At 35.6% G+C, this 26,326-nt stretch overlaps 1 protein-coding gene and 1 long non-coding RNA gene across 2 annotated transcripts in view; one reads left to right on the forward strand and one right to left on the reverse strand.

Moving 5' to 3' along the window:
• LOC140601160 (uncharacterized) overlaps positions 1 to 197 on the reverse strand; it is an 86,913-nt gene extending 86,716 nt beyond the window's left edge. Inside the window, exon 1 of the long non-coding RNA XR_012004210.1 lies at positions 66 to 197. This is a non-coding gene — a long non-coding RNA (uncharacterized lncRNA). The remainder of the gene's footprint in view (positions 1 to 65) is intronic.
• Positions 1 to 26,326, forward strand: part of RSBN1 (round spermatid basic protein 1) — a 45,862-nt gene that overhangs the window by 1,327 nt on the left and 18,209 nt on the right. Inside the window, exon 2 of the mRNA XM_072769729.1 lies at positions 11,348 to 12,021. Within this exon, the coding sequence (XP_072625830.1) occupies positions 11,348 to 12,021 (674 nt within the window). The remainder of the gene's footprint in view (positions 1 to 11,347; positions 12,022 to 26,326) is intronic.

The following is a 26,326-nucleotide window of genomic DNA, read 5'->3' on the forward strand; positions in this document are numbered from 1 at the left end:
CTGGGTCTCTCTCAGTTCTCATATCCCGCCCCTTTAGCGCTGAAAGACGCCAAACCCCCGCTTACCTCCTGCTGCTCTACTCCCCTAAGCCCACTGGGGTGGACTCTGCATTTCAGACCGTTGACACAGCCTGACCTACTTGAGGCTTCTCGTTTCGAGGCCGAGCTGTCAGTTACTAACCCCCTGTACCAGGCAGGCTCCCCCCACCCCGCCCCCGCCCTTCACCCCGAGCCTTTACCGACGTTTGTTTTCAAATTCGCCAGGGTTTCCGCGCCGCGCGGTCCTTGGCGAGGGATTAGTTGCTGGGGTATTATAAAACTGCTTTTCTAAAGTAAAGATTTGTCGCTAAAATCCTTTCTTCTTGTTGTCTTTTGTGGAAATCTGTAATAGCAGCTCTCCTAGTCCAAAATATTCATGGGTATGGTTTGGGGCTTTTAATGAGTTTGAATTCTTACAGAGGTTGCTTGACTCACAGGTTGCTTTAGCTTTTGCCAGGTAAAATATCAAACGTAGCTTGTAGTGGTTCTTTTCTATCCGGAGGTGAAATCGTTTTTAATTTTTATATTGAATCTTAATTCTGGGAAGAGGGTTGGGGAAGGGTTTCTGTTCCTTTTGGTCCTAGGAAATCGGACTAACCATGCCTTTGAAAAGTGGGAAATGTACAGTGGTGGATAGTTAGAAGCAAGAATTTCAGTTGCAATTTATTCTTTCTGGGCACCAAAAAATTGAGAATTTATTTAATTCCAGTAACCATCACTAAACTCATGAATACTGAACCCAGAAAACGTAGGACTACCCAATTAAATGAGATCTGGAGAAATTAAGTTTACCAAAATTGATGTCTTCCTGTTCCCAAATACATGTAGCATTTATTTGTATTCTCTGTAAAGGAGGGGGAAGGTAATGAATTTTTATTATACTATGGGTTTTTATATGATTTTATATAATTTGTTTTTATATGATTTTATATAATTTTTATATGATTTATTATAATTTGTTTTTATATGATTTTATATAATTTGTTAGTTGTATTTACTCAAGAAGATTTTAAGATATAAGTATCTTAGTATTTCTTAGTATTCGGCCAGCTGGGTTATTACATGTCTTTCAATCTAAAGTTTTGGGAATCTTGGATTCCTTCCATATATGGGTCTTGACTTAATCAGGTTTTTTTCGTGTGTGTGTGTGTGTGTGTGTGTGTGGTGCTACTTCCAAATGGTACAGTTTGTTGCAAATAATTGCTCAATAAATATTTATTGGATGAAATCTTTCTTGCTTTGGTAGTATCCAGATGTTACTAGGAATAAAACTTGTGTCCATCCGACAGGACTGCCAGTTTCCACCACCACTAGGCCCTGATCTTGCTCTTTTATTTCTCGTCTTCTCATTTCATGTGTGTGTTTTAACTGTACAGAATTAGAGGGAATCTTGGAGATCAACCAATTTAAATTTGTGTTGTGGAAGAGGAAACCCAGGCCCAAAGTAGTGAAGAGACTTGTCTAATTAAGTCACAGTTAATTAGTACAAAGTACAAACATTAAAAAAAATCTTTTAATGAATCATTGGTATAACTGGAAGTAGAACCCAGATCCTTAAATCCCAGTTCAAGTGTCCTCCCCCAGCTGCTTGTTGTTCCTTTCTTTTATATATATGTATATATATAAATGCGCTATTTACTTTCCCTCATTCTTTGCTTATCCCTTCCCCATGCCTTGGCATCAGAATGGCAGTAACTAGGCCCATCAAAAATTTCTGACCTAGCCCCTTTTCTATGGTGGGGTAGTGGCAGTTGCACGTATAATGAACAACAGTGTGTTCCTCTGAGGATTGCACAGGCCTCATGTTCTTTAACAAACATAATCAAATCTTTAACTCAGTGTTGTCTGACAGAACTTTCTCCAGTGATGGAAATCTATGTTTGTGCTGTCCAATATGGTAGCATGGGTCATATATAGCATTTGAAATAAGTTGTGAAGACTTAAATGTGGCTGGTGTGATTGAGGAACTAAATTTTTAATTTTATTTAATTCTGGTTAATTTATAATAGTTTCTTTGGGCTAGTGGCTGCCATATTGGACAGCACTGCTTGAAGCATTTTAGTCTGCCAATATGTGACAAAGTGGATTGAGATCAGGTAATTTCAACATGTTACCCTTTTTTTTGTTGTTGTTAATTGAAACACATAGACATATAATGTTACTAGTTTCAGGTTATACAACATAGTGATTCAATATTTATATGGATTTTTAAAAAGATTTTATTTATTTATTCATAGACACACGCACGCACACACACACACACACACACAGAGGCAGAGACACAGGCAGAGGGAGAAGCAGGCTCCATGCAAGGAGCCTGACGTGGGACTTGATCGTGGGACTTGATCGCGACTCGACCCCGGGTCTCCAGGACCACGCCCTGGACTGAAGGGGGCGCTAAACCGCTGAGCCACCCGGGCTGCAGAAGGATCATCATAAGTCTAATTTAAACATTTTAACATTTGAGTGAGGGACTGTTGGATGCTGTATTCTGCAGGGAAAGGACTCCCTGGTGGTATATACTGGGGGAAAACTGTATACTGTAGCCTTCTAGATACATAACAGATAATGACATTTTAAAAGTTCTCAGAACCCTACTGGAAAAAAACTGGCTTAACCTTGTTTCATCCAGGCTTTTGCACTCATTTTGATGGATATCTTTACTTTTTTCACTGAACATCTTTATACTTGTTACAGTCGTGTGCAGGAGGCATGCCTTTGGAATCAAGCTTAAGTTTAACCTGTGGCTCTACTACTTATTCTTTGATCATGGGCAAATTACTTTAACCTTTTTCAGCTTCAGTTTTCCTGTCTTTACAATGAAGTTGTAGTATTTGTTTTACAAGGTTATTATGTGGATTAAATGTGGCAATATGTGGAAAGTATTAGAAGAGTGTCTGGCTGATACTAGGCACTTTAAAAACTGCCTTTTGTTATTTTTATCATGCTTTGTCCTTGAAACAACTCTAAATTAATAAGGAGAGTTGCTAGACCCTTGTTATGTACAGAGTTATGTCTTCCCTCCCTTATTCTCAGATTTTCAGAAACTATTTTAACTTTTTATTTTGAGATAATTATATATTCACAGAAAATTGCAAAAATAGTGCAGAGAAGTTTTTACCTTTCATTAGTTTTTCCCAATGGTTAGATCTTACATAACTATTGTATAATATCTACACCAGGAAATTGACATTGGTGCAATGTATGGGTGTAATTCTGTGCCATTTTATCTCCTGTTTAACCACCATTGCAATCAAAATCCACATCCATTCCATTACCACAAAGATCCCCCTTGTGCTAATCCCTTGAAAGTCTTAAATACCTCCTGTATCTCCCCACCTTTACTAACCTCTAACAACCACCAATCTGTTCCCTAACTCTGTAATTTCATCATTTTGAGAATGTTATAAATGGAATAATATAGTATGTGATCTTTCAAGGCTTATCGCTTATCCTGATGTCCTTGAGATCCATTCAAGTTGTATGTATCAATAGCTCATGCCTTTTCATTGCTGAGTAGTATTCTATGGTATGCATACACCACAGTTTAACCATTCACCTACAGAAGAACATTTTGACTGTTTTCCAGTTTGAATAAAGTTTCTATGAACGTTCATATTCAGGTATGTGTGGGCCACCTAGGGATCCCTACTATCCTGTTTTGACAAATGTTTGTATATTACAGGTGTGGGTCCTTTGTCAGATATTTGCTGTGTAAATATTTCCTCCCACTTTTGTTATTTGTGTTTCCTTCCTTTTAACAGGGTCTTTCACAGAGCAAAAGTTACAAATTTTGTTGAGGTCTAATATTTAATTTTTTTTTCTTTATTCTTTTATGGATTGTGCTTTTGGTGTCATAGCTAAGGTCTCAGAGCTTAGGTCCCAAAGGTTTTCTCTCTCTCTCTCTCTTTTTTTTTTTCCCTAAAAGTTTTACAATTTTACCTTTTACATTTAAACGCTGATTCATTTGAGTTAATTTTGTGTGAGGTGTGAGGTGTTTTAGGTCAAGGTTCATGTTTTTTTGCCTGTGGATATCCACTTGTTCCAGCATCTTTGTTGAAGACTTTTCTTTCTCCATTGGATTACTCCTACACATGTAAAAAATCAGTTCCACTGCCTGTTTTTGTATGACTTGTTAAATAAGGTGGTCTTTACATTTTAAGTGGTTGAAGAAAACCTCATGACATGTGAAATTTGTAAGAAATTTAAATTTGGTGTCCAGAAATAACGTTTAATTGGAACATCACTCCTTTAAATGTATTGTCTATGGTAGTTTTCATGCTACAACAGTAGAGTAGTTGAGATAGCATCATGTGGACTGCTAAGTTTACTACTATCTAGATCTTTATAGAAAAAGTTTGCCAATTTCTGAGGTCATTCAGCTGAAAGACATGTTCCTTCACACCAGCCTAATGGTACCAAATCCAGCTTCAGGTATAAGTTAATCATAAATTTCAGATTCTAGATGTTTGGAGTTGCTCATAAATAGTTGAAACAAAAATTTCTCATCTCTAAATTGGGAACTAAAATGAGTTTTGAAGAGATAAAGTGACATGCTTAAGATCTTCTAGTAAGTGATAGAACTGAATCTAGGACCCAGTTTTTTTGACTTGTGGTCCACTTTGCTTTTCATTTTTCTCTAAGTACATTTTTTTTTTTTTTTATGATAGTAACAGAGAGAGAGAGAGAGGCAGAGACACAGGCAGAGGGAGAAGCAGGCTCCATGCACCGGAAGCCTGACGTGGGATTCGATCCTGGGTCTCCAGGATCACGCCCTGGGCCAAAGGCAGGCGCCAAACCGCTGCGCCACCCAGGGATCCCTCTCTAAGTACATTTGATTGTTAACTTAGTAAAGAGATATTTAAATTTTTTTTATTTCTTATAAGTAACAAGCTTGAGTCTCAAACTGATAATGTATTACCTGTATATTTTGAAATCTTAATTTTTTCTCTCCCTTTATTGCTTATTAAAAGCATAGGACATATTTGCTTCAAAATTATTTTTAAATTATTCTTGCTTAGAAAATTTGTAATTTTAGTAATATTTTAATATTTTATAGAAAAAAGGAAAGGGGTAAGTCCATTTCCCTAGCTCTTTTCTGTAGTATCATTACATGACAGGATTGTTCTTTTATATTTACTTGTGAATCAGCCTTCCTTTCTCACATTTTTTATCATTGACCAACTGCCCAATTTCTATCACAGGGAGTGTCCCTTAGACAACTAATTGAAATTTTTTGTGATGTCAGAAAGCTATTGGCAGGAACTTAAAATCCAAATTCTATTTGGTGATAGGAGTAAGGAATTATTTGGGGATTATACAGAGACTGAAATAAACAGATCATCTCATTTATCGGAGTAAAAACTTAGGGGAATGATACTTTCCTTACCTACCCAGAGGGGGTGGGGGGGCTTTAGGGCATGAAATTTTTGCATAACCTAAATAATGCCAAATTTGTGGTCATGTAATGGGCACTCAGTAAAATATTTGTTGAATGAAGTAATGCTCCCCTTAATGGAGATTCTTCTAGGTCGTCCTCCTCCTTCTCAAGTCCCTTAATTGTAACCAGATAATTTTAGTTTATCATCTCAAGAGTGTAGTGTAATAATGCATGGGAAGAATTTGAGTTTTGGAATCAGACAAGATGAGTGAATATTGGTTGTCATCTACTAGTATTGTGACCTATGGTAAGTAGCATATCTTATTTCAAGCTGTTTTCTTCTCTATAAAATGGACTTGCAAATCTACCTCACTGGTTTGAGGATTAAAATGACATTGTATCATATCTAGTAGACCCTTGGTGAATAATAATTTTCTTCCCTCTTTCAGAGATTTTTGTCCTTTTTATGGGATTATCTTGTAATATACTACATTGTATTCTAGGTCAATAATTTCTATCTTTTGTTTTGATATCCCAGAGTTATTGCCAATAATTTCAAGGAATGTATCAAATATTATTGTGAAAATGATACGATGGAAAAAAAAGAAAAAAAATGATACAATGGTGAGCACTTACTGTGTGTTTGGTACTGTGATGAGGCCCTTATATTTATTGTTTTATTTAATCCTTACAATAGTTCTGTGAGGTAGGTACTAGAATTAACATCTTAAGATGAGAAAATAGAAGTTTAAAGAGATTAATGAGCTTTCCTCTGGGAAATTAACTGCTCATTAATTTAAAGCAGTAAGTAGTTGGGCTGGGACAATACGCTAGGTCTAACTGTAAAGTACCTGTGCTATATGGCACTCTTTACTGACTCTACAATCCAACTATTTTGAGGTAACAGTAGTTAGCATGTATTGAGTATCTGTTATGGTCTAGGACTATTTTAAGTACTTTATGTGCTTTGTTTCATTTACTCTGCTCACTCATTTTATGAGATACTGTTACTTTCCCTCATTTTACCAAAAGGAACAAGGTACAAAGAAGTTGCAAAAGGTAATACTCTGCGAGGAAGTACTAGGATAGGGATTCAAATTCCGCTAGCCACTCTTAAACATTATGATATAGAGGGATGGGGGTAAAGTAAGGCAGTTTTATAAACATATGGTGACCTTTTTTTTAGTCAGGTTCTTATATGGGATGGCAAGGACACCTAATAAGACTAAAAAATTTATTTTCAGAAAACAACTTTAGCTTTTTTCTTTATTATGATTAGTAAAATATAAAAAATGCACTTGCTTTGAAAATGTTTATCCACCATGATTTTTAGAATTGAAGATAATACATTTTTTTCAGTTCTAAGTTACAATTCAAGTGTAAGAATGGTGATATAAATTTAAGTTTTATAATAGGAAAAGTAATTTTTTTGCATTAATAAAAACTTTCAATAGTGATGTTGAATAAATGATGCTATCAGATAGTTGGTAATATTGGCATATTTGAGGATTTTATTTTTATTTTTATTTTGGTTTCAGGTGTAGAATTTAGTGATTCATCGCTTAAATAGAACACCTGGTGCTCATCATAACAAGTGCCCTCCTCAATACCCATCACTCATCTAGCCCATCACCCACCCACTTCCTCTGTCAACCCTCAGTTTGTTCTCTATCATTGTCTTATGGTTTGCTTCCCTCTCCTTTTTTTCCCTTCACATATCATATGTTCATCTGATTTGTTTCCTAAATTCCACACATGAGTGAGATCATATGGTATTTGTCTTTCCTTGATTGATTTACTTCATTTAGCATAATACACTGTAGCTCCATCCACATAATTGTAAATGGCAAGATTTCATTCTTTTTGATGACCGAGTAATATTTCATTGTTTCTCTGTGTGTGTGTGTGTATTTTATATATTATATATTCTTTATGCATTGGACACTTGGTCCTTTTTTTTTTTTTTAAGACACTTGGTCTCTTATGAGGATTTTTTTTTTTTAAAGATTTTATTTATTGGGATCCCTGGGTGGCGTAGCGGTTTGGCGCCTGCCTTTGGCCCAGGGCGCGATCCTGGAGACCCGGGATCAAATCCCACATCAGGCTCCTGGTGCATGGAGCCTGCTTCTCCCTCTGCCTGTGTCTCTGCCTCTCTCTCTCTCTCTCTGTGTGACTATCATAAATTAAAAAAAAAAAAAAAAAAAGATTTTATTTATTCATGAGAGACACAGTGAAAAGCAGAGACATAGGCAAAGCAGACTCCCCACAGGGAGCCCAGTGCGGAACTCAGTCCCAGGACCCTGGGATCATGACCTGAGCCAAAGGCAGATGCTCAACCAGTGGCCACCCAGCTGCCCAGTCTTATGAGGATTTTATTGATAGTGTTGTGCATTTAACACATTGATAGTGTTATAATGACCTTTGTTTTAAGACAGCAATTTGTCTTTCAGATAAGTGTATCTTCTTCTGTAGACTTACTTCTCTTTATATTTGCTCTCACAGTTTGATATGTGAAAGCTTTCCTTAATCACAGATAATAGAGTAGCTTGGCTTTTTTTTCTGTAAAAAACTGATATCAGTAAATATTAGCTTTTGCACTATAGGGAAATACTCAAAATGTTACTTCCTGAATATGTTCTCTGTTGGAAAGCTAGAACAATCAACCAGGAATGGAAAGGCTGTGAAAACTTTAGGCTTTGTTTGTTTGTTTGTTTTTAACTGAGATATAATTGACATACAACATTGTGTAAAGTGTACAACATACTGATTTGATACATTTATACTGCAAAGACATTGATTTTTTTTTTTTAAGATTTTATTATTCATGAGAAACACAGAGAGGCAGAGACACAGGCAGAGGGAGAAGTAGGCCCCCTGCGGGGATCCTGTTGTGGGCCTCGATCCCAGGACCCCGGGATCACGCCCTGAGCCCAAGGCAGAGGCTCAACCGCTGAGCCACCCAGGCGTCCCAAGACATTGATTTTTAATTAATGTTTTTAATTCAAGGCAAGGCAACCTTGATAATCTCATAGGGCAACAAGGGCTAACTTACTGTAATAACCTCTTAACAACTTTGTATATGAATGCCATATTCAGTTGGTTGTCATCACAATAATTCAAAAGTAAATTTTGTTTATTCATTGAAATTCATTTAGCTAGTATGACACAAATAGTCTCAAATTTCTCAGTAAACACAGGTGAGCTCTCTATATTCAACCTTAGATAAGAATCAAAATTTGAAAAACAGGATTAGTGAGATAGATTGACATTTATTTCATATTTTAAACTTTTATCATGGTGAAATATGAGATTACAATCAATTTAAGGCCCTTTTCATTTCTTTGTACCGTGGTTTTTTGATGGGCTTGTGTTGGATGATTTAAGTGGTTCTCATATAAATGAGTTTGGAATAAAACCCACAGAGACTTGGCCGTGTTAGAAATACCATTGGTAAGTTGATAGTAATATAGAAAATGTGTTACAATCAAGGCAGCTCCTTCTTGGTGTTAATTTCAGTGGCAGATCTAGGTCACAATTCATCTTCTGCATACCAAATACCTCCTCTGAAGCTTAAAATAACAGATCTATTCAGAGATAGTTTCTTTTTTTCTTTTTTTTTTTTTTTTCCGGTGAAATTGCTAAAACGTTTAGCAGAGTGTAATTAGATGACTTTTAAAATTGGTCTAACCTTTCTATTTAATGGCATTAACATTTAGTTGCTTGGGAGAATTGCCTAAATTACTGAATTTTTAATGTGGAAAATGTATTTAGATTAATTTTATTTGGTAAGAAATATAAACTACTGTTACCAAGTGTTTTAACAAATTCTCAAAGATTTACTTGTATGTAGAATAAAAGATGGATTGCTTTTTCTCTTGCCAATTTAAGCAATCTGATTACATGTATATTTTGCTATATGATCTCAGTTTAATTACAAGTGATGTTTGCAAATGAAGGGTTTTCTTTTTGTTGTTTAAAAACATATTAAACAGAATGAAAGTAATTTGGTATCTGTACACTTTAAAGTCTGACTTGTACTTCTGAATATTTTCTTTAGAAGTTTTTCATAACTGGGCAATATTTGGTGATTTGGAATGACTGTATAAAGCACAGCAACTGTCATGTTTGCATTTTATACCAAGTAAATTATTTACTGTCAATTTTATTGAATTTGTTCTTAGGTGTAGTCATAGGATCAGTTGGAGTATTTGTCTTAACACCGAATTGCTTGAATCATGTCAGAAATACTATTGTTGGGTAGACAAATACTATACAGTAAATACCAGAGCAAACTTGAAAGATTCGTCAGGACTATACCTGATATTTAATCCTAAAGATTTCCTGCTAGATACATTTTCACACTAGTAAATGAAAGATACTATTCTATTTTGGGTTTGTCAACCCATAATAATCCCTTAAAAATTAAAAGTAAATTTTTAATTATAAAAATAGTATGTGTTTATTGTAAAACATTAGAAAATACAATAAGCAAAAAAGAAAACATCTAGATCTTCATAATTCTACCATCCTACATAACTACCATTATTAACACTTTGGTATGTATTCCTTCAGGTACCTTTTTTTTCTAGTGTATGTACAAAATATTTGTAGACCATTAAGATTTTTTCCTCTCTTTTGGTCCTTTGCTTTTCTCCCTGGAATATTTTTCCCTAGAAAACATGCCTGGCTTGTCTCATTTAGGACTCAACCTAAATGTTACCTCCCAAAGAGAAGTTTCCTCAGAATCTAGAGTAGTTTACTGAAACCTTTTTTTTTTTTTTTTTTTTTTTTTTTTTTTGCCAAACTAGATTGTAAAGTCCAGATTGTGTCTGCCTTAGCACCATATCCCTAGTGCCCAGAAATGTCCCTGGTGCACCTAGTGGGTACTTAATAAATGTTTGTATGTTTAATATTATAAACTTGGGATCAGTTTATACACACATTAGATGCCCTGGAAAGAAAGGTAATATATTTATTTCTGACCTTAGATTGCTTACAGTCTAGAGGAAAGGTAGAAAATTAGATCTGTGATAATACAGCATGTGGTTAAGTTCTGTGGGAAGTACAGTGCTAAGTGCACAGGGTAGGAGCAGCTACCCAAATTGGGTAGGGATCAATTGTTAGAGAATGCTTTCTGAATGATTGGCAATGTAAGCATTTTATAACCTTTTAATTCATCAGTTCTTTTCATTTATAATATAACTTGTAATGACTGAGTAGTATTTTGTCAGTATATCAGTGCCAGAATTTAATCAACATCCTATTACTTAGGATAGACATTTAAGGGAGTCCCTAAATAACTATCATGGATATTTATGTGTATCTTCAGTTATTTTTTAGGTAATATTTACTTGGCAGTGGAACTTCTGGGTCTGGTGATTATTAAGATTTTCAAGGCTTTTGGTGTACATATCCAATTTGGTGGGTGCCAGATTGCTCTCTATGAAATTTGTACCGGTTTATACTTTCAGCAACACTATATGAGAATGCCAAAAAAAGAAAAGTCATGCCAATTTGATAGGCAAAATGGTGTCTTACAGCTTAATTTGCTTTTGTTTGATTTACCTGTATGTATCATAGCAAAATATGACAAGCTTCACTTTAGATTTTACAGTGGTTACTGAACAGATACTCCGTACAGTATGGCAGATGTGAAATTACTTGGATATTTTCTTTACTTTTGATTATAAGTTGTATTAAATTATATGCTTGCATTTCCATTATCTACTGTTTAGCATAGTTTTCAACCCAGAATATTATTGTATTTTAAGATCTTTGTCTTATTTATTCATTTTATAAACATGTAAGTGGTCATGGCAAATTCAGAGAAACTGAGAATAAGCCAGTTAATTTGAGATCAAGTACCGTAAGAAATTTATATGTTGACCCTAGGCCCAGCAACTAACTTCTTTTTAATTATTGTGGCCAGAAACACCAGATGAAAATGGTAAAACCCAGAGAGCTGATGATTTTGTCTTGAAGAAAATAAAGAAGAAAAAGAAAAAGAAACACCGAGAAGATATGCGAGGAAGACGCCTTAAAATGTACAATAAGGAAGTACAAACCGTCTGTGCTGGCCTGACCCGCATCAGTAAGGAAATCCTCACCCAAGGACAAATAAATAGCACTTCAGGAGTTAATAAAGAGTCCTTCAGGTATCTGAAAGATGAACAGCTGTGCCGATTAAATTTGGGCATGCAAGAATATCGGGTACCCCAGGGAGTACAAACACCTTTTATGACTCACCAGGAACATTCTATTCGTAGAAATTTCTTAAAAACAGGTACTAAATTTAGCAACTTTATTCATGAGGAACACCAGTCCAATGGTGGTGCACTTGTCCTTCATGCTTACATGGATGAACTCTCATTTTTGTCTCCAATGGAGATGGAGAGATTTTCTGAGGAGTTTCTTGCTTTGACATTCAGTGAAAATGAGAAAAATGCTGCTTACTATGCTTTAGCAATAGTGCATGGAGCGGCTGCTTATCTCCCAGACTTCTTGGACTACTTTGCTTTTAATTTCCCCAACACTCCTGTGAAAATGGAGATTCTGGGCAAGAAAGATATCGAAACAACCACCATTTCAAATTTTCACACTCAGGTAAGATAAAATCATTGTTAAATTGTTTAGTAAATATAGCTTCTTGACAGTATTAATGTCATTCTGTTTCATTTGCACATACCAACACACTTTTGATAAAAATTCATGGTGGTAAAGGTGATTAAAATCATTAGCTTATTGCTCTAATTGAAAAATCTTAATTGCTGAAGTTCTTTGAAATGTAGCTTGTTACTTGCTTGGTTTAGGAAGTGTTTTATACATGTTATACAGCATTACAAGTTTTTATGGAAAACCAGCTTGAAAACTAATCCAATCTTTGAGAAATCAGGTAGCATTAGTATAGAGGATGTGATTCAGATCTGGTAGCGCCAAAGTAACTTTAGTTAAGACTTACTTACAATAAACACACGAGGGCATTGGCCTGTTTATTTGCCAGGTTTTTGCTATTTTTGTTTCTCTCCTTTCAGTAACTTGTTGGCAGTCTATCCCAGAAACATACCCCATTTTGTGACTTGGAAGTGTCACTAGGAAGACCGCCATAGTGTCTGCTCCTTCTGCCTATGCACTGTTGTAGGTGAAGACATTTTCTAAAGCCTTGCTTAGGCAGCTAGGCTTAAGTCAGCAGGGAAATCTCTCCTTCCTCACCAGTGGTTTTTAACCAGACGTTTTTTTCAATGAGTTATTTTAAGGCATAGAAAGAAGTTAATATCATGGCCTAGTTACTTTCTTACTTCTTTTCTCATAAGGATTATAAACATGAATGGTCAGCTATAAGTTGCTATCCTCGATATAAATTCAACACAGGTTTAGTGGAGAATATTTTACTTTTTAGAGATTTATGATTATATAACCTGTTTTTTCAGGTTATTTAATAATTTGCTGCCATTCTTTTCCTTAAGATTTTTTTTTTTAGGTTAAGAGCCTGTTGCATAATAAGACTCTCAGCTGCCTGCATTATAGTGGTTTCAAGCCATTTGGATTTATTTGAAACCTCCTCTAACTTGAATCTTTTTAATGATTCTTACCATCCTTGCCTCCAGTGAGGGGAGTATCCAGTTTAGATTTATAAGCTTCAGAATTTCTCTAATTGAAGTTCTCTCTGCAGTAGAGAGAGCAGGAGCAGCCAATCTGGAGAGGTCGCAAGATGGGGCTGCCCAAGACGTTGGAACACGATGTGCAATAAAGGGCTTCGTCTTGGATTTTGGCCTTGTTACCACAATCAGGTACCGAAGTGCTGACTTTTGTAGTAGATTTTCTTTTTTCTTTTACCTTTTTTTTTTTTAAAGGAGTTTTGCCCTTTTAAGGTTAAGAATCCTATTTTTATAAATATTGCAGAGAAGGGACTGAAAACAGTTTTCCTGATATAGGCCATAATCCCTGTAAGTCCCTATTTAACAAAGAAAGATATTGCTGAGAGCAGAATTAACATGCTTCATCACTTTTTTAATTTAGAAGATGCAGCAAATTTTCTCTTCTGATTTATAGACCAACAAGCATATCTGAGAAATAAGTCAGAAATAATGGGTGAAAAAAAGTCTTGGTTTTGTAGGGGTGACTTTTTAACTTTCATGTTAGTCTATAGTGGCTCAAGCTTATTTGTCAATAGTACCCAATCTAAATAGTTAATAAAAGAAAGTATTTCTAAATATTCCCTGCTGATTTTTGTCCTCCAATTTTTTAAAATGGAGCTGAAATTTAAATGACTGTACCAACAACTTACCTTGAGATTTACTTTGAGATTTATAGAATAACCTCTTCTTAAGAACATAGCAGATTGTTATTAAATTAGATATCACTAAGTACTTCAACCAGATAAGAATATTGAGGACTACTGACTAAGTCTTGTGCTGTGGTAATCCTGGAACTTCATTTTATTTATGAATTTTCAGTCATTGGAGGAGAAATATGGAGTGGGTATGGAGGTTGAGGTGGTCCATGAAACTTTAAATTTGCACCTGTCAAATACTTGGCGGATGTGAGTGTGGAAGCTAACACAATAGTTGACATTGATTTAGTAGTTCATTGCTTAAGAAATATTTTCACATTCCTAACAATATTTGAAACAACCTATGGTGTAGGTAAGCAATTTTATCTCTGTTTTCCTTTGAAGAAACCGAAGCCTGGAGATGTTCATTATTATCCAAGTTCATGTAGCTAGTAAGTGGAAGTCAGGGTGCTAACTTAGGCCACCTGAACAATATGCCTGTCATTTTACCATACTTCTTTACTTCAGCCATTGGAAAAGAGATGAGTGCTTTTATTTGTCTAACACTGTCGTTAGTGAAATTAAAATATCTTTGTTTAAACACAGTATTCAGAAGGCTATTAATTTTTAACAAATACCTTTTTTTGTCTAATGAAGTCTTTTGAAGTTCTGTTTAAATGTCTATAAATAAACTGAAGAAACTTGTTACCTTAGACAGTTATTGGAAATTATTTATAGTTTAAATATGTAGTCATAATAATTATTTATGGTTATTTTAAGATAATTTAGCAAACACTTATTTTTTAGTTATTTTTTAAAGTTTTATTTATTTGAGAGAGCATGCAGCAAGGAGGGATAGAGGCAGATGGAGAGAGAGTCTCAGGTAGACTCTAAGGAGCCCCATGCAGGGCCTGATCGAGAACCAAAGTCCAACACATAAGCAACTGTGCCACCCAGTGCCCCTCAGCAAACATATATGGAGAACATACCATGTACTGGACATTCTGTTCTTAAACGGACTAACTGATGAGCTCAGTCTGGTGGAGGAGATGAACAAACCAGCAATTATAATACAGTTTGCTAAGTGTTAGAAATATGCATAGGGGAAAACCTTGTATTAGAGGGAGCATAGTTTGTGGTGTTACCTAACAGACTTGAGGTGATTAGAAAAGGCAGTTTAAAGCATGTGATGCTTAAGTAGAGTCTTAAAAGATTAGTACTTAGCTTAATAAGGGCATTTTAAGCAAAGAAAAACTGCCTGTACAGACACACAGGCATTAGAGAATGTGGTGCTTTCAGGGAGCTGCAGCTAGCTTGACATAGCAAGAGTACATGTTAACTATTGAGGCGTTGTGGGAGTTGAGACAAGAGACAAAAATCAAGATTGTGAAGAGCTTTTATATGATGTGCCAAAAGAAAGTTAGTACTTTTTCCTAAAGGTAATGGGGAAATCATTGGTGAATTTTATTAGGGGAGTGCTATCAAGTTATGTTTGCCAAGATTACTTAGGAGTTTGAAGCTTGGGATAGAGGAGGAAAATGAGATTGGAAGCAAGAAGACTGGTTAGATTACTGTGGTTACTAGATCAGAAATGATCCATGTCAAAATTGATATTGACACTTAAGACGGAATGAAAGAGAAATAATTAAAAGATGGGATTAATTGCAATCGGTGAAGGAGAAGGATAGAGTCTTAAAATAATAGGATTTGGATAAATAGGTGGATGGTGGTTCTGGTCATAAAGTTTATACAAGGTTGAAAAAGCTGGTTTCTAGGGGTGAAGGGTGTTGATGAAGAGCTCAGTTTGGGATACTTTGTATTGGAAGTACCTGTGAAGACTAAAGGTTAGAAATGTCTATTAGGTAGTTGAATATATGAATCTAAGACTAGGAGACACTTGTAGGCTGGAAATGCAGCAGTTGGATCTATTAGCATATAGGTGATCCAGGCACAGCATTAGAGGGGAAAAGAAATGAATGGAATCCTGACATGTACTCACATGTAAGCATGAGGAACGTGGGAAAGAGATCAAAAAGAAAGGGAAGTAGAAGGAAGATTAGGATATAAGTTTTCTAGGTTTTAAGAATGATGGAGTGTTAAGTATCACATTCATAGGAGAGATCAAGTAAGATAAGGATTGGAAAATGTTAAGTTGCTCGATTAGGAATTTCATTTAGAAACCAGTGGTTATCCAGACCAGTGCTTCGCAAACCATGGCTAAATATTGTCAATTATGGTTTTTTTGTTTTTGTTTTTGTTTTTTTAAGAAGCTTACTACTTCTCTGTGTTTATAAACTTGGCATTCAGACCCTTACCCACATCTTCTGAATCAGAATCTACATTTTAACAAGATTTGCAGGTGATTCATATACACATTAAGATTTGGGAAGCACTACTTTAGAACATATCTGCCCTAGTCAAAGGAAGTAAAATGTAGGTTTGTTTTGTGCAAGAATAGTTGTAGCTTCCATAATTTTTACATTTTTAAATTATTGTAGTGGCAAAGCTAAGATCCACATAAAGTTGTTTTTGTTGTTGTTTTCATATTATATGAAACTCATATTTTAATACCAAAGGAAATTTAAGTTTATGATAAATCTCAGTTGAAGCACCAAGCTAATCTAATCCTCAAATTTGATTACTTTTCAGATCTAATTTTTTTTTTTTTAAGATTTTATTTATTTATTCATGAGAGAGACACACACACACAAAGAGAGAGAGAGAGGCAGAGGCAGAGGGAGAAGCAGGCTCCTTGCAGGGAGCCCGACATGGGACTCGATCCCGGGTCTCCAGGATCACACCCGGGGCTGAAGGCAGGTGCTAAACTGCTGAGCCACCCAGGATTCCCATAGATCTAATTAAGATAGATTTATTTATTTATTTATTTATTTATTTATTTAGAATTAAGTTTTAAATAGTCATTGGCGAAATAACAATTTTGACCAAAAACTTTTAAGTGTGGAATGTTTTGTTAATTAATGGAGAAATATTAGTGTCCACTTTGAAATATATTTCTCCCTAATAGACATGTACACGTTTTAGGAATAAATATAATTTATGACTTTTTTACTTAAGTGCTATATCTTGTAGTTACTTGCTTTTTAAGAACTTTTTAATGGTTTTAAACTTTGAAGTGTGATAGTTCTATAATGAGCATATAATCCTTGACTCCCCTTCTTATAAAAATCCTATTGTAGATGATAAACTGATTGAAAATTAAAATAGTTTTCTAGTCATCTTACGGACTAACAGGATTTTAGAGCAGGTGGGGGCCATTTCCAAGCCTTCATTTTATAGATGAGGAAGCTCACACTTTGGTTGTGACCTTCCCCAAGGTTAAATAGTGGCAGATCTTCAAAGAGGAATTATTTTTTCTTCTTTCTCTGGGTGGAATTAAATTCTACAGGTGAGGATTACCAGGTTTTAATGTGTCTATATAATGCAGATTTTTATTTTATATGTCTGGGTTGGGGCTGTATAGGCTGCATTTTTGATGAGTTTCCAGATGATGCTGATACTGCTGGTCATGAGCCAACAAAGCTATAGACTGTAGATTCTGTACAGGAATTGCAAGTCAAAGCAACAACAAAAAACCACTAAAACACTAAAAATATAGTAAAATTAAATGAAGAGTTGTTTTAAATATTGCCATCTGAGATTATTTTCACCTTAGAGCACCTAGATAACTGAAGGGTATATATGGAGAAGAAGGATATGTATATATGTGTGGTGGGAAGAGAGGCAATTGATTAAAAAAGCCTATCTACGATAGTAAGATTTTGTTTTCTTTATCTGGCAAATGTGCATGTTTTAAATTCTCCTTGACAGAACATAAAGACTCCTAACTCTGGGAAACGAACCTAGGGGTGGTGGAAGGGGAGGAGGGCGGGGGGTGGGGTGAATGGGTGACGGGCACTGAGGGGGGCACTTGACGGGATGAGCACTGGGTATTATTCTGTATGTTGGCAAATTGAACACCAATAAAAAATAAATTTATTATAAAAAAAATTCTCCTTAAAAGAAAATGTTGAAGTCTTTTACTGAGGATCATAGATCTTTAACTTTATTTAGGTGGTTGGTGGGAGAAGTTCTTGTACATACTACTTTTATTACTATAAATGGTAATGTCTACTATTCCAGAGAAAATCAGCAAATGTTATTTCTTCATTTTGTGTTCTGTCAAGGCCTAAAATTAAAATGGGCTTATTAGGTGCTCCTCATCTTTAATCAATATAATTAACATTTTATGGTGAATTGGTAGTACTAAGAGTTGAACCAGTAGAGTGCTTTGTACTTTCTAAATAACTGAGAAACTCCTTACGAACTACACATCAATCAGTGTGTTATATAAAAGGAGAAATAAATATTTTAAGTAGTTGGCTTTATAAAATAAACCAGCATAGGGATGGTAGGTTTGGTTCTTTTTTCTCTAAGTACAGCTTATAATAAATTCATTTTGACTTGCACTACTTTTTCACTATATGTTTTAAAGTAGGAATGCTTTTCTATTCACAGATCACGAGGTTAGGAAGATTGCTGGCTAGCTTTTTCCTTTCTGATTTTTAAACATTCAGATTGATTAGGCGTCTTCCTAAAACATGAGTTCTGTAAAATAATTACCCCTGCCCTTAGTTGGGGGAAGGATGTCCATATAGTATATTTCTAGCTTGATGGTCTTCTAGTTTTGGGTATGTGTGTGTTTAAGAATTTCTTTTTTAGGTAGTTTTGGGTTCATGGCAAAATGGAGGGAATGTACAAAGATTTCCTGAATACTCTCTGCCCCCATCTGTGCACAGCCTTCCCCCATTATTAACATCCCCCCTCCCCCAGTGGTTCATTTATTACAAGTGATAAACCTATGTTGATTCATTATAATCACCCAAAATCTGTAGTTTACATTATAGTTCACTCTTGGTGGTGTACTTCTGTGGGTTTGGACTAATGCATAATGATATGTATAAGTACACAGAGTATTTTCACATCTTAAAAATCTGTGCTCTTCCTCGTCATCCTTTTCCTTCCTCTCCCAACCCTTGGCAAACACCGATCTTTTTACTCTCTTCATAGCTTTGCCTTTTCCAGAATGTAATATAATTGGAATCAAATATTATGTAGCCTTTTCAGATTGGCTGCTTTCACTTAATATGCACTAAGATTCATCCATGTCTTTTTCATGGATTGATAGTTTGTTTTTTTTTTTAATAATGTCTGGATAAACTACAGTTTATCAGTTTGTTCACCTACTGAAGGACATCTTGGTTGCTTCCAAGTTTTGGCAGTTATGAATAGAATTGGTCTCTTCTAAGTTTTAACTGACTCATGACTGTCCTTACTAAAAAGTGTATGTGGGATCCCTGGGTGGCACAGTGGTTTAGCGCCTGCCTTTGGCCCAGGGCACAATCCTGGAGACCCGGGATCGAATCCCACATCGGGCTCCTGGTGCATGGAGCCTGCTTCTCCCTCTGCCTGTGTCTCTGCCTCTCTCTCTCTCTCTCTCTCTCTGTGACCCATCATAAATAAATAAATAAATAAATAAATAAATGCAAAAAGTGTATGTATTTGGAGCACAGTTGAGCTTCTTTCACTCTGAGCAATTGATACAGGATAACTGTGAAGTTGAGTTTCTTTTTTTTCTTTTTTTAAAGATTTTTTTTTTATTTGAGAGAAAGAGACGATGTATGCATGCGAGTGGGGGAGGGACGGGGGTGGGAGGAGGAGAGAATCCCAAGCCGACTCCCTGGTGAGTGTGGAGCCCTGCCTGGCTCAGTGCCAGGACCCAGAGATCATGCCCTGAGCTGAAAGCAAAAGTTAGATTAGATGCTTAACTGACTGAGCTACCTAGGAGCCCCATAAAGTTAGGTTTCTAATCTAAAGGAGGATATAACCTATTGACAGCAATATATATTTTTAAATATAATTGCTTGAACTTTTATAGATTTAAGATTTTTTTTTAAATGCATGCAGAACTAACTATTTTCTTATAGGCATTTTCTCCCTTGATCCCACAATCCTTCTCCTCTCCCCTTTTGCCTTCTGATTCTACTAATGGTTGAGTTTTTTCTGGCATTCTGTCCCTTGCTTCCATGGCAGCCTTACTTTTTTCTGTTCTTTAGTCTCTATTTACCTTCCTCCAGTTCTCCTAATACTCCTCTACTCAACTTGTTCTTTGCTTTCGAATGCCATTTCCAGACCAGAGTTTTTCAAACTTGCCAGATCCTAAGAATAATCTGGGGTTGCTGATTCCAAACACATATTTAGAATCTCAGGTTCTTCTCTTGGAAATTCTGATTAGGTCTGGAGTGAGGCCTGCGATAAATATGTCAAGTGATTCAAATCCTGTGATCAGGCAAATTTAAGAAACTTTGGACATATATTCCATCTAGCATTACTGTGTTTTCCTTCATCTGACCTGTAGATCATCCTTTTAGAATTTCATAGAAATCATAAACTATGGGCTCTTAGAAATAATCTTGTCTAACCTCTACAAAGTGCAAACGTTTTAGAAAATCACTTTTGGGTTGGTAATTATTCAGGAGCTTGTCTCCTCCTAAGGTTTCATAAGGCTGCCAGTGGGTACTCAACATTGTCTGGGAAGCTTGCGGCTTTTCTTTGGTCAACTTGCTTGTTTGTTCTTCATGAAGACTATTTACACTTTTTATCTGTGTACATCTTTTCTGCCTTCCCTCCTGTTAAAATAGAAAAAAAATCCCACCTCTTCCTCAAAAGCGAATCTTTCGCCTCTGTTCTAGATTTCCATTCCTCACTTGAAGATTGTTACAAAATATACATAACAAAATTACTGTTTAACTATTTTTAGGTACATAATTTGTTGGCATTAAGTGCTTTCACAATGTTATATAGCCATAACCATTATCCATTTCTAGAACTTTTTCATCATTTGAAACAAAAACTGTACCCACTTGCTTAGGATCTTTACCCACTCGCACCCTTTTAATCTTTCCCTCTCCATTTTCACATAAAATGCAAATTAAGTGAATTCTTTATGTTTCCTTCATTTATAATAAAACACTAAGCTTTTTCTTTCTCCCCAGAAATAAATCTTTCTTCTGAATTTGTGGTTCATTATTTCTATGCATCTTCTAATATTTTGCTGTGCATATGTGAACATATAAACTACATAAAACTGTTTTGTGTGATTTAACATTTTATAAATAGTATTTTGCATGTATCATTCTACAAATTGCTTTGGTTCAACATTGCTTCAGAGGATTATGTTGATACATATAATTAGTTCATTCATTTTAACAGCTATATTTGGTATTTTGCTGTGTGATTATATCACTATTCTCCTGTTGTACATTTGGGTTGTTTACAGTTTGGTAATATCACAGTGTAGAGGGGCGACTCAGTGGCTCAGTCAGTTAAGCATTTGCCTTAAGCTCAGGATATGATCCCAGAGTCCTGGGATCAAGCCCCACATGGGGCTCCCTGCTCAGTGGGGAGCCAGTTTCTTCCTCTCCTCCCTGCTTGTGCTCTCTTGCTATATCTGTCACTATCTCTGTCTCTCTCTCAAAAAAAAGTGTTTTTATGTATGTATGTGTGTGTGTATGTATGTCTGTATGTATGTCCTGTATATATCCCATGTATGTCCTTGGATTTCTATTTGCCTTTTACTCGCATCACGGGATTCCATGACTCTTCTGTTGACTGAATTCAGTGACTCAAATGATACTTCATATGTCTAAAGTCTTTATCCTACCATTACATTTTTTGGTAGTTCAGATAGGTGTGGCATTCTAGGTTGGAGATCATTTTCTTGAGATCTATAAAAGTGCATTACTCCAGTGTATTAAGCTTCTAGTGTTGCTATTGAGAAATCCAGTATCATGGTGATTCCTGATGTTTTTAGGTGTTTTTTTGTTTTTTTTTTTTCTCTCTCTCTCTCTCTCTCTCTCTGGAAACTTATTTTAAAATCTCTTTCCTGCAGAATTTCAGAATACTGAGGATAATGTTCCTTGAGTTTTTTTTTTAATTGGGTTTCTTTTTTTTAATTTACTGTAAAACATTTCAGACATACATAGAGGTATAAAGAATAAACAGCTATGTTCTAACTGCTTGGCCTAAGAAATATTATCAGTACAACTGAAGACCACCTCCAACCCACATGATTTTCTCAGATTTCATTGGTATGAGTCCTTTTATATTTACTCTGATGAATATTTCTCATTCTGAAAATGCATATCCTCTTGTTTGGGTAAGTTTTCTTGTTTTCTTTGTTAATTTCCTTACCTCACTGTTCACCGTTCTCTTTTCCTGAGACTTTTATTAGTTAGATATTAGGCCTCCTGACTGAACCTATGAATTTTTCCTATCACTCCTTTTAGTTTTCTTTGTCTTTTTGTTCTACTTTCTGGAAAGATTTAACTATCATCTTTTCCTCCTGTTGATTTATTTTAGCTGTAATGTTTTGAATTTAAGACCTTGGGGTGTTTTTTTTTTTTTTAATTTAAATAACTTATTCCATGGATGCAATATCATCTTTCATCTCTTTGATGGTATTAATACTGGTTTTGAAATTTTCTTGTAGTTTGTTTCATCAAGTTCTTTTTTGTTTTAATCTTATGTGTTTTCTTCAAATGTCTGGTGATCTGTTTGTATTGAAACATGTGTTAGTACAAAACTGATTAGAAACTGTGGTCATATGACTGGGATTGGCCATTTGATGACTGGGTAGGGAATCTGGCCATATTGTTGTAAGAAAAGCTCCAGGTATCAACATTTAGAGTTCTTTTCTCTGTGGCTTTTAATTTCTACAGCTAAGACTACCATATTTTTTGCCAGGGGAGTAGAGTAGGTTATTTTTCTGCTAGAATTCTTGGAGCTGAACTGTGGAAGTAGGTAGAGAGATCATTGTTGAATATAGGGAATTTTACTTAATTGTTTGTTGTCAGTATAATGGCCCTCTTTCCTATTTGTGCCTGCTATCTTTGTTTCCATAGTCTCTTTGGTTCATTTTCTCCACAAGGTAGGGCAAGAGTGTGGGATAGGACAGGTGGTGGAGAACATGAGCAGAGGGGGTCTAACTAATTCTTATACAAATTATAAACCCATCTCCCCAGTTTTCAGTTCTATGCTTTGTTTCCCACCTTCTATTTAGCCTTTCTCTGATTCTGTAGCACAAACTGACTGATTATCTTCTGTATGGGAATTCAGTATTCAAAGTTCTCTTTTTTTTTTTTTAATTTTTTTTATGATAGTCACACACAGAGAGAGAGAGAGAGAGAGAGAGAGGCAGAGACACAGGCAGAGGGAGAAGCAGGCTCCATGCACCGGGAGCCCGACGTGGGATTCGATCCCGGGTCTCCAGGATCGCGCCCTGGGCCAAAGGCAGGCGCCAAACCGCTGCGCCACCCAGGGATCCCAGTATTCAAAGTTCTCAATCTGCTAATTTCCGTATACATTTTTTCCCTTGTGAAAAATGGTTTGCTAGCTTGTATCTGTCATTTTTTTTACTTCTGTTCTCTTTGAGCTCCTGGGATTTATAACCTTTCTGTTTTACTCTCAAGTGGATTTTGATAAGGAATAGACCTAAATCTTTTGTTCTGTCTGCCATGTTTAGATAGCAGCCCTCCTTATGTTTTCACCTTTACCAGATTCTTTGCATTAAGACATCACACAAAAGAAGACTTAGATGGAAAGATATATTTTTGGATTAAGAAGAACCAACCTCAAAATGATAAAAAAAAAAAAAGGAAAGCAGTGGTAGAGGAGTACCCTATCAGATATCAATACATTCTAGAGATTTAATGATTAAGTGTATATTAGTTTATGAACATTATTCAGTGAAACAGAAAAGTCTAGAAATAGGCCCAAATACATACAGGCATTTGATACATAAAAATTATAGTATCTCAAATCATTGATGGTAGAGAGATGACAGTGTTGGGACATCAGGTATTTATCTAGAATTCATATTAGTATTCATATCCCTAGATACCAAGATACATTCTGAATGACATTAAAGATTTAAATGTAGAAGATGGATTAATGGAAGAATTCTTTCATAACTTTGTAGTTCAAAAGGTCTTTCTGACTACAACCAAAACAAAACAAAAATCACTGTCAATAGTCAAAGGACAAGTTGTGAAAAATTATAAACAATTCATATCGCTGACAGAGGATTAACTTTCCTAAATCATTAAGGGTTCTAGAAGTAGATAAGAGAAAGAAATACTAGTAGCCCAATTTAAATATAAGCAAGCATTGTGAATGGGTTGCTCACAGAAAAAGAAATACAAAGAGCACTTTCTCTTATGTGAAAAGATACAAAGCTTCATTCCTAAGAAAGTGGATATTAGAACTACTAAGAAGGTAGTTTTTACTTACCAATTAATAAAAATCCAAAAGTCTGATAACATTAGTGAGGCTGTGGGGCAATACATACCTTCCTAGAGTGCTGGGCAGGAATGAAAGTTTATACGGCCCTATTGAGGGTTGCTCAGTCTTTCCATTTAAAGAATTCTCTCAATCTTATTTTCTCCTCTCACTACCAACCCCAGCTATTTGAACTATATATGTTCTGTAGCCAATGACTAGGATTTATATCCCCAGTCTAAACCACATGATTTTAGACCCAGCTGTTCTCTTGACATACCCACTTGGGGTGTTTTATAGGTACTTGGTGTTAGTCCCTATTGCTCCTGTAACAAATTACCATAAAGATAGTGCCTTAAAACAGTACAAACTTATAGTTTCTTACAGTTCTGAAGGCTCTGAAGGAGCTTTGTTGGTTTTTTGCCTGTTTTAGCTTCTAGTAGCCATGTATTTTTCCTAGTTTGTGGCCCCTTCCTCCATCTGCAAAGTAAGTCACTCTACTCTCTGCTTCCATTATTTCATCACCACCTCTTCCCTGCAAATCTCCCTGTGCTGCCTCCTTATAAGGATGCATGTGATTTAAAAAAAAAAAAAAAAAAAAAAAAAGGATGCATGTGATTATAAATAGGGCTCACCTGGATAGAGTAGGCTACTCTCCCCATTTCAAGATTCCCAATTTATTCACAATTGTAACGTTCTTTTGCCATATAAGGTGATGTTCTCAGGTTTCAGGGATTAGGACCTAGATATCTTTGGGGGCCATTATTCAGCCCACCACACACTTAAAGCTCATCATGTTCAGAACTTAAGATAACACCTTCCCACCCAAACCTGGTGGTCCCCCAGTAGAAAGAGTGGTTTCTATATCTCATTGCAAAGGTCAGAACCTGGGAGACATCTTTGGGTACTTTTTTCTCTGCTCTATCATATCCAGTCTGTCTCCAAGTCCTGACAATTTTATCTCTTGGATATTTTTCAAATATATATATATATTTTTTTATCTTTTTCTAATCATCTCCACCATTACTAGTTTATCATTTCTTATTTGGAATATTACAGAAGCCTAAGTCTCTTTCAGCACCCCTCTGAGAAAATGAAACAAATACCAAGCCCTCTCTGCTCTAAAAAGACAAAGGCAAATTGATAGCTTTCCTTTTACTACTTTAGATCTTTTAGTGATTTCACAAATCTTTAATGTAGTCTTCAAGGCTCTCCATAATCCAGCTACAGCTCATTTGTCTAGCCTCATCCTTATTTCTTTCTTTTGCTTTGTGTGTTTTGCATCATTAGCTTTCTTTTAGACCTTGGAAAGGGCGATTCTTAAGGGATTTTGTTTTCTTTAAACTTGTTTTTTTTTTTTTTTTTTATTTAAAATTTTTTATTTTTTTTATTTTTAATTTATTTATTTATGATAGTCACAGAGAGAGAGAGAGGCAGAGACACAGGCAGAGGGAGAAGCAGGCTCCATGCACCGGGAGCCCGATGTGGGATTCGATCCCGGGTCTCCAGGATCGCGCCCTGGGCCAAAGGCAGGCGCCAAACCGCTGCGCCACCCAGGGATCCCTAAACTTGTTTTACAGATTTTAACTCGGTTACTTCGAGGAACACTGTATTCTCTAGATCAGGATCCCTTGTTCTCTTCTACAGTGTCTTATTCCATTCTGAGGATTCATCACAGTTTATAATTAAATTTTCGTTTAGATTAGTGTCTGCGTCTCCCTACTAGACTGTTAGCTTCCAGGGGTCAAGAGTGGGTCTGGTTTGCTATATCTGTGGTTAGGACAGTGTCTGACATGTAATATATAGTAAACTTTCATTAAATGAATGATAACTAACTTTCTCACAATTCCTGTTTTCTATTTAAAGTTATATAAATCTACTCTTCTTCAGTCTTTTCAAGTTAAATAATTTCTTCACACTTTTTCCAATTTACATGAATTTCAAGTCACTAATCATCTTAATTGTTCCCTTTGCATGTACTCTAGTTACATACTTTTTAAAGCCCAGAGCGGGGAACTAATACTCCAGATGTCATTTGTGCGGTACCGAGTATTGTCTCCTTTAGTACAGAAAGTATAGGCATACCTTGGGGGTATTGTGGTTTTGGTTCCAGACTACCACAATAAAGCAAGTCCAATGAATTTTTTGGTTTCCCAGTGCATATAAATGTTATATTTGCACTATATTGTTACAGTCTATTAAGTGGGCAGTAGCAGTATGTCTAAAGAAACAGTACAAATTCTTTAATTTAAAATGGCTCTATTGCTAAAAAATGCTAATAACTACCATCATCTGTGCTTTTGG

Source organism: Canis lupus, chromosome 12, assembly GCF_048164855.1.
Source record: "Canis lupus baileyi chromosome 12, mCanLup2.hap1, whole genome shotgun sequence".
Classification (NCBI taxonomy): Eukaryota; Metazoa; Chordata; class Mammalia; order Carnivora; family Canidae; genus Canis; species Canis lupus.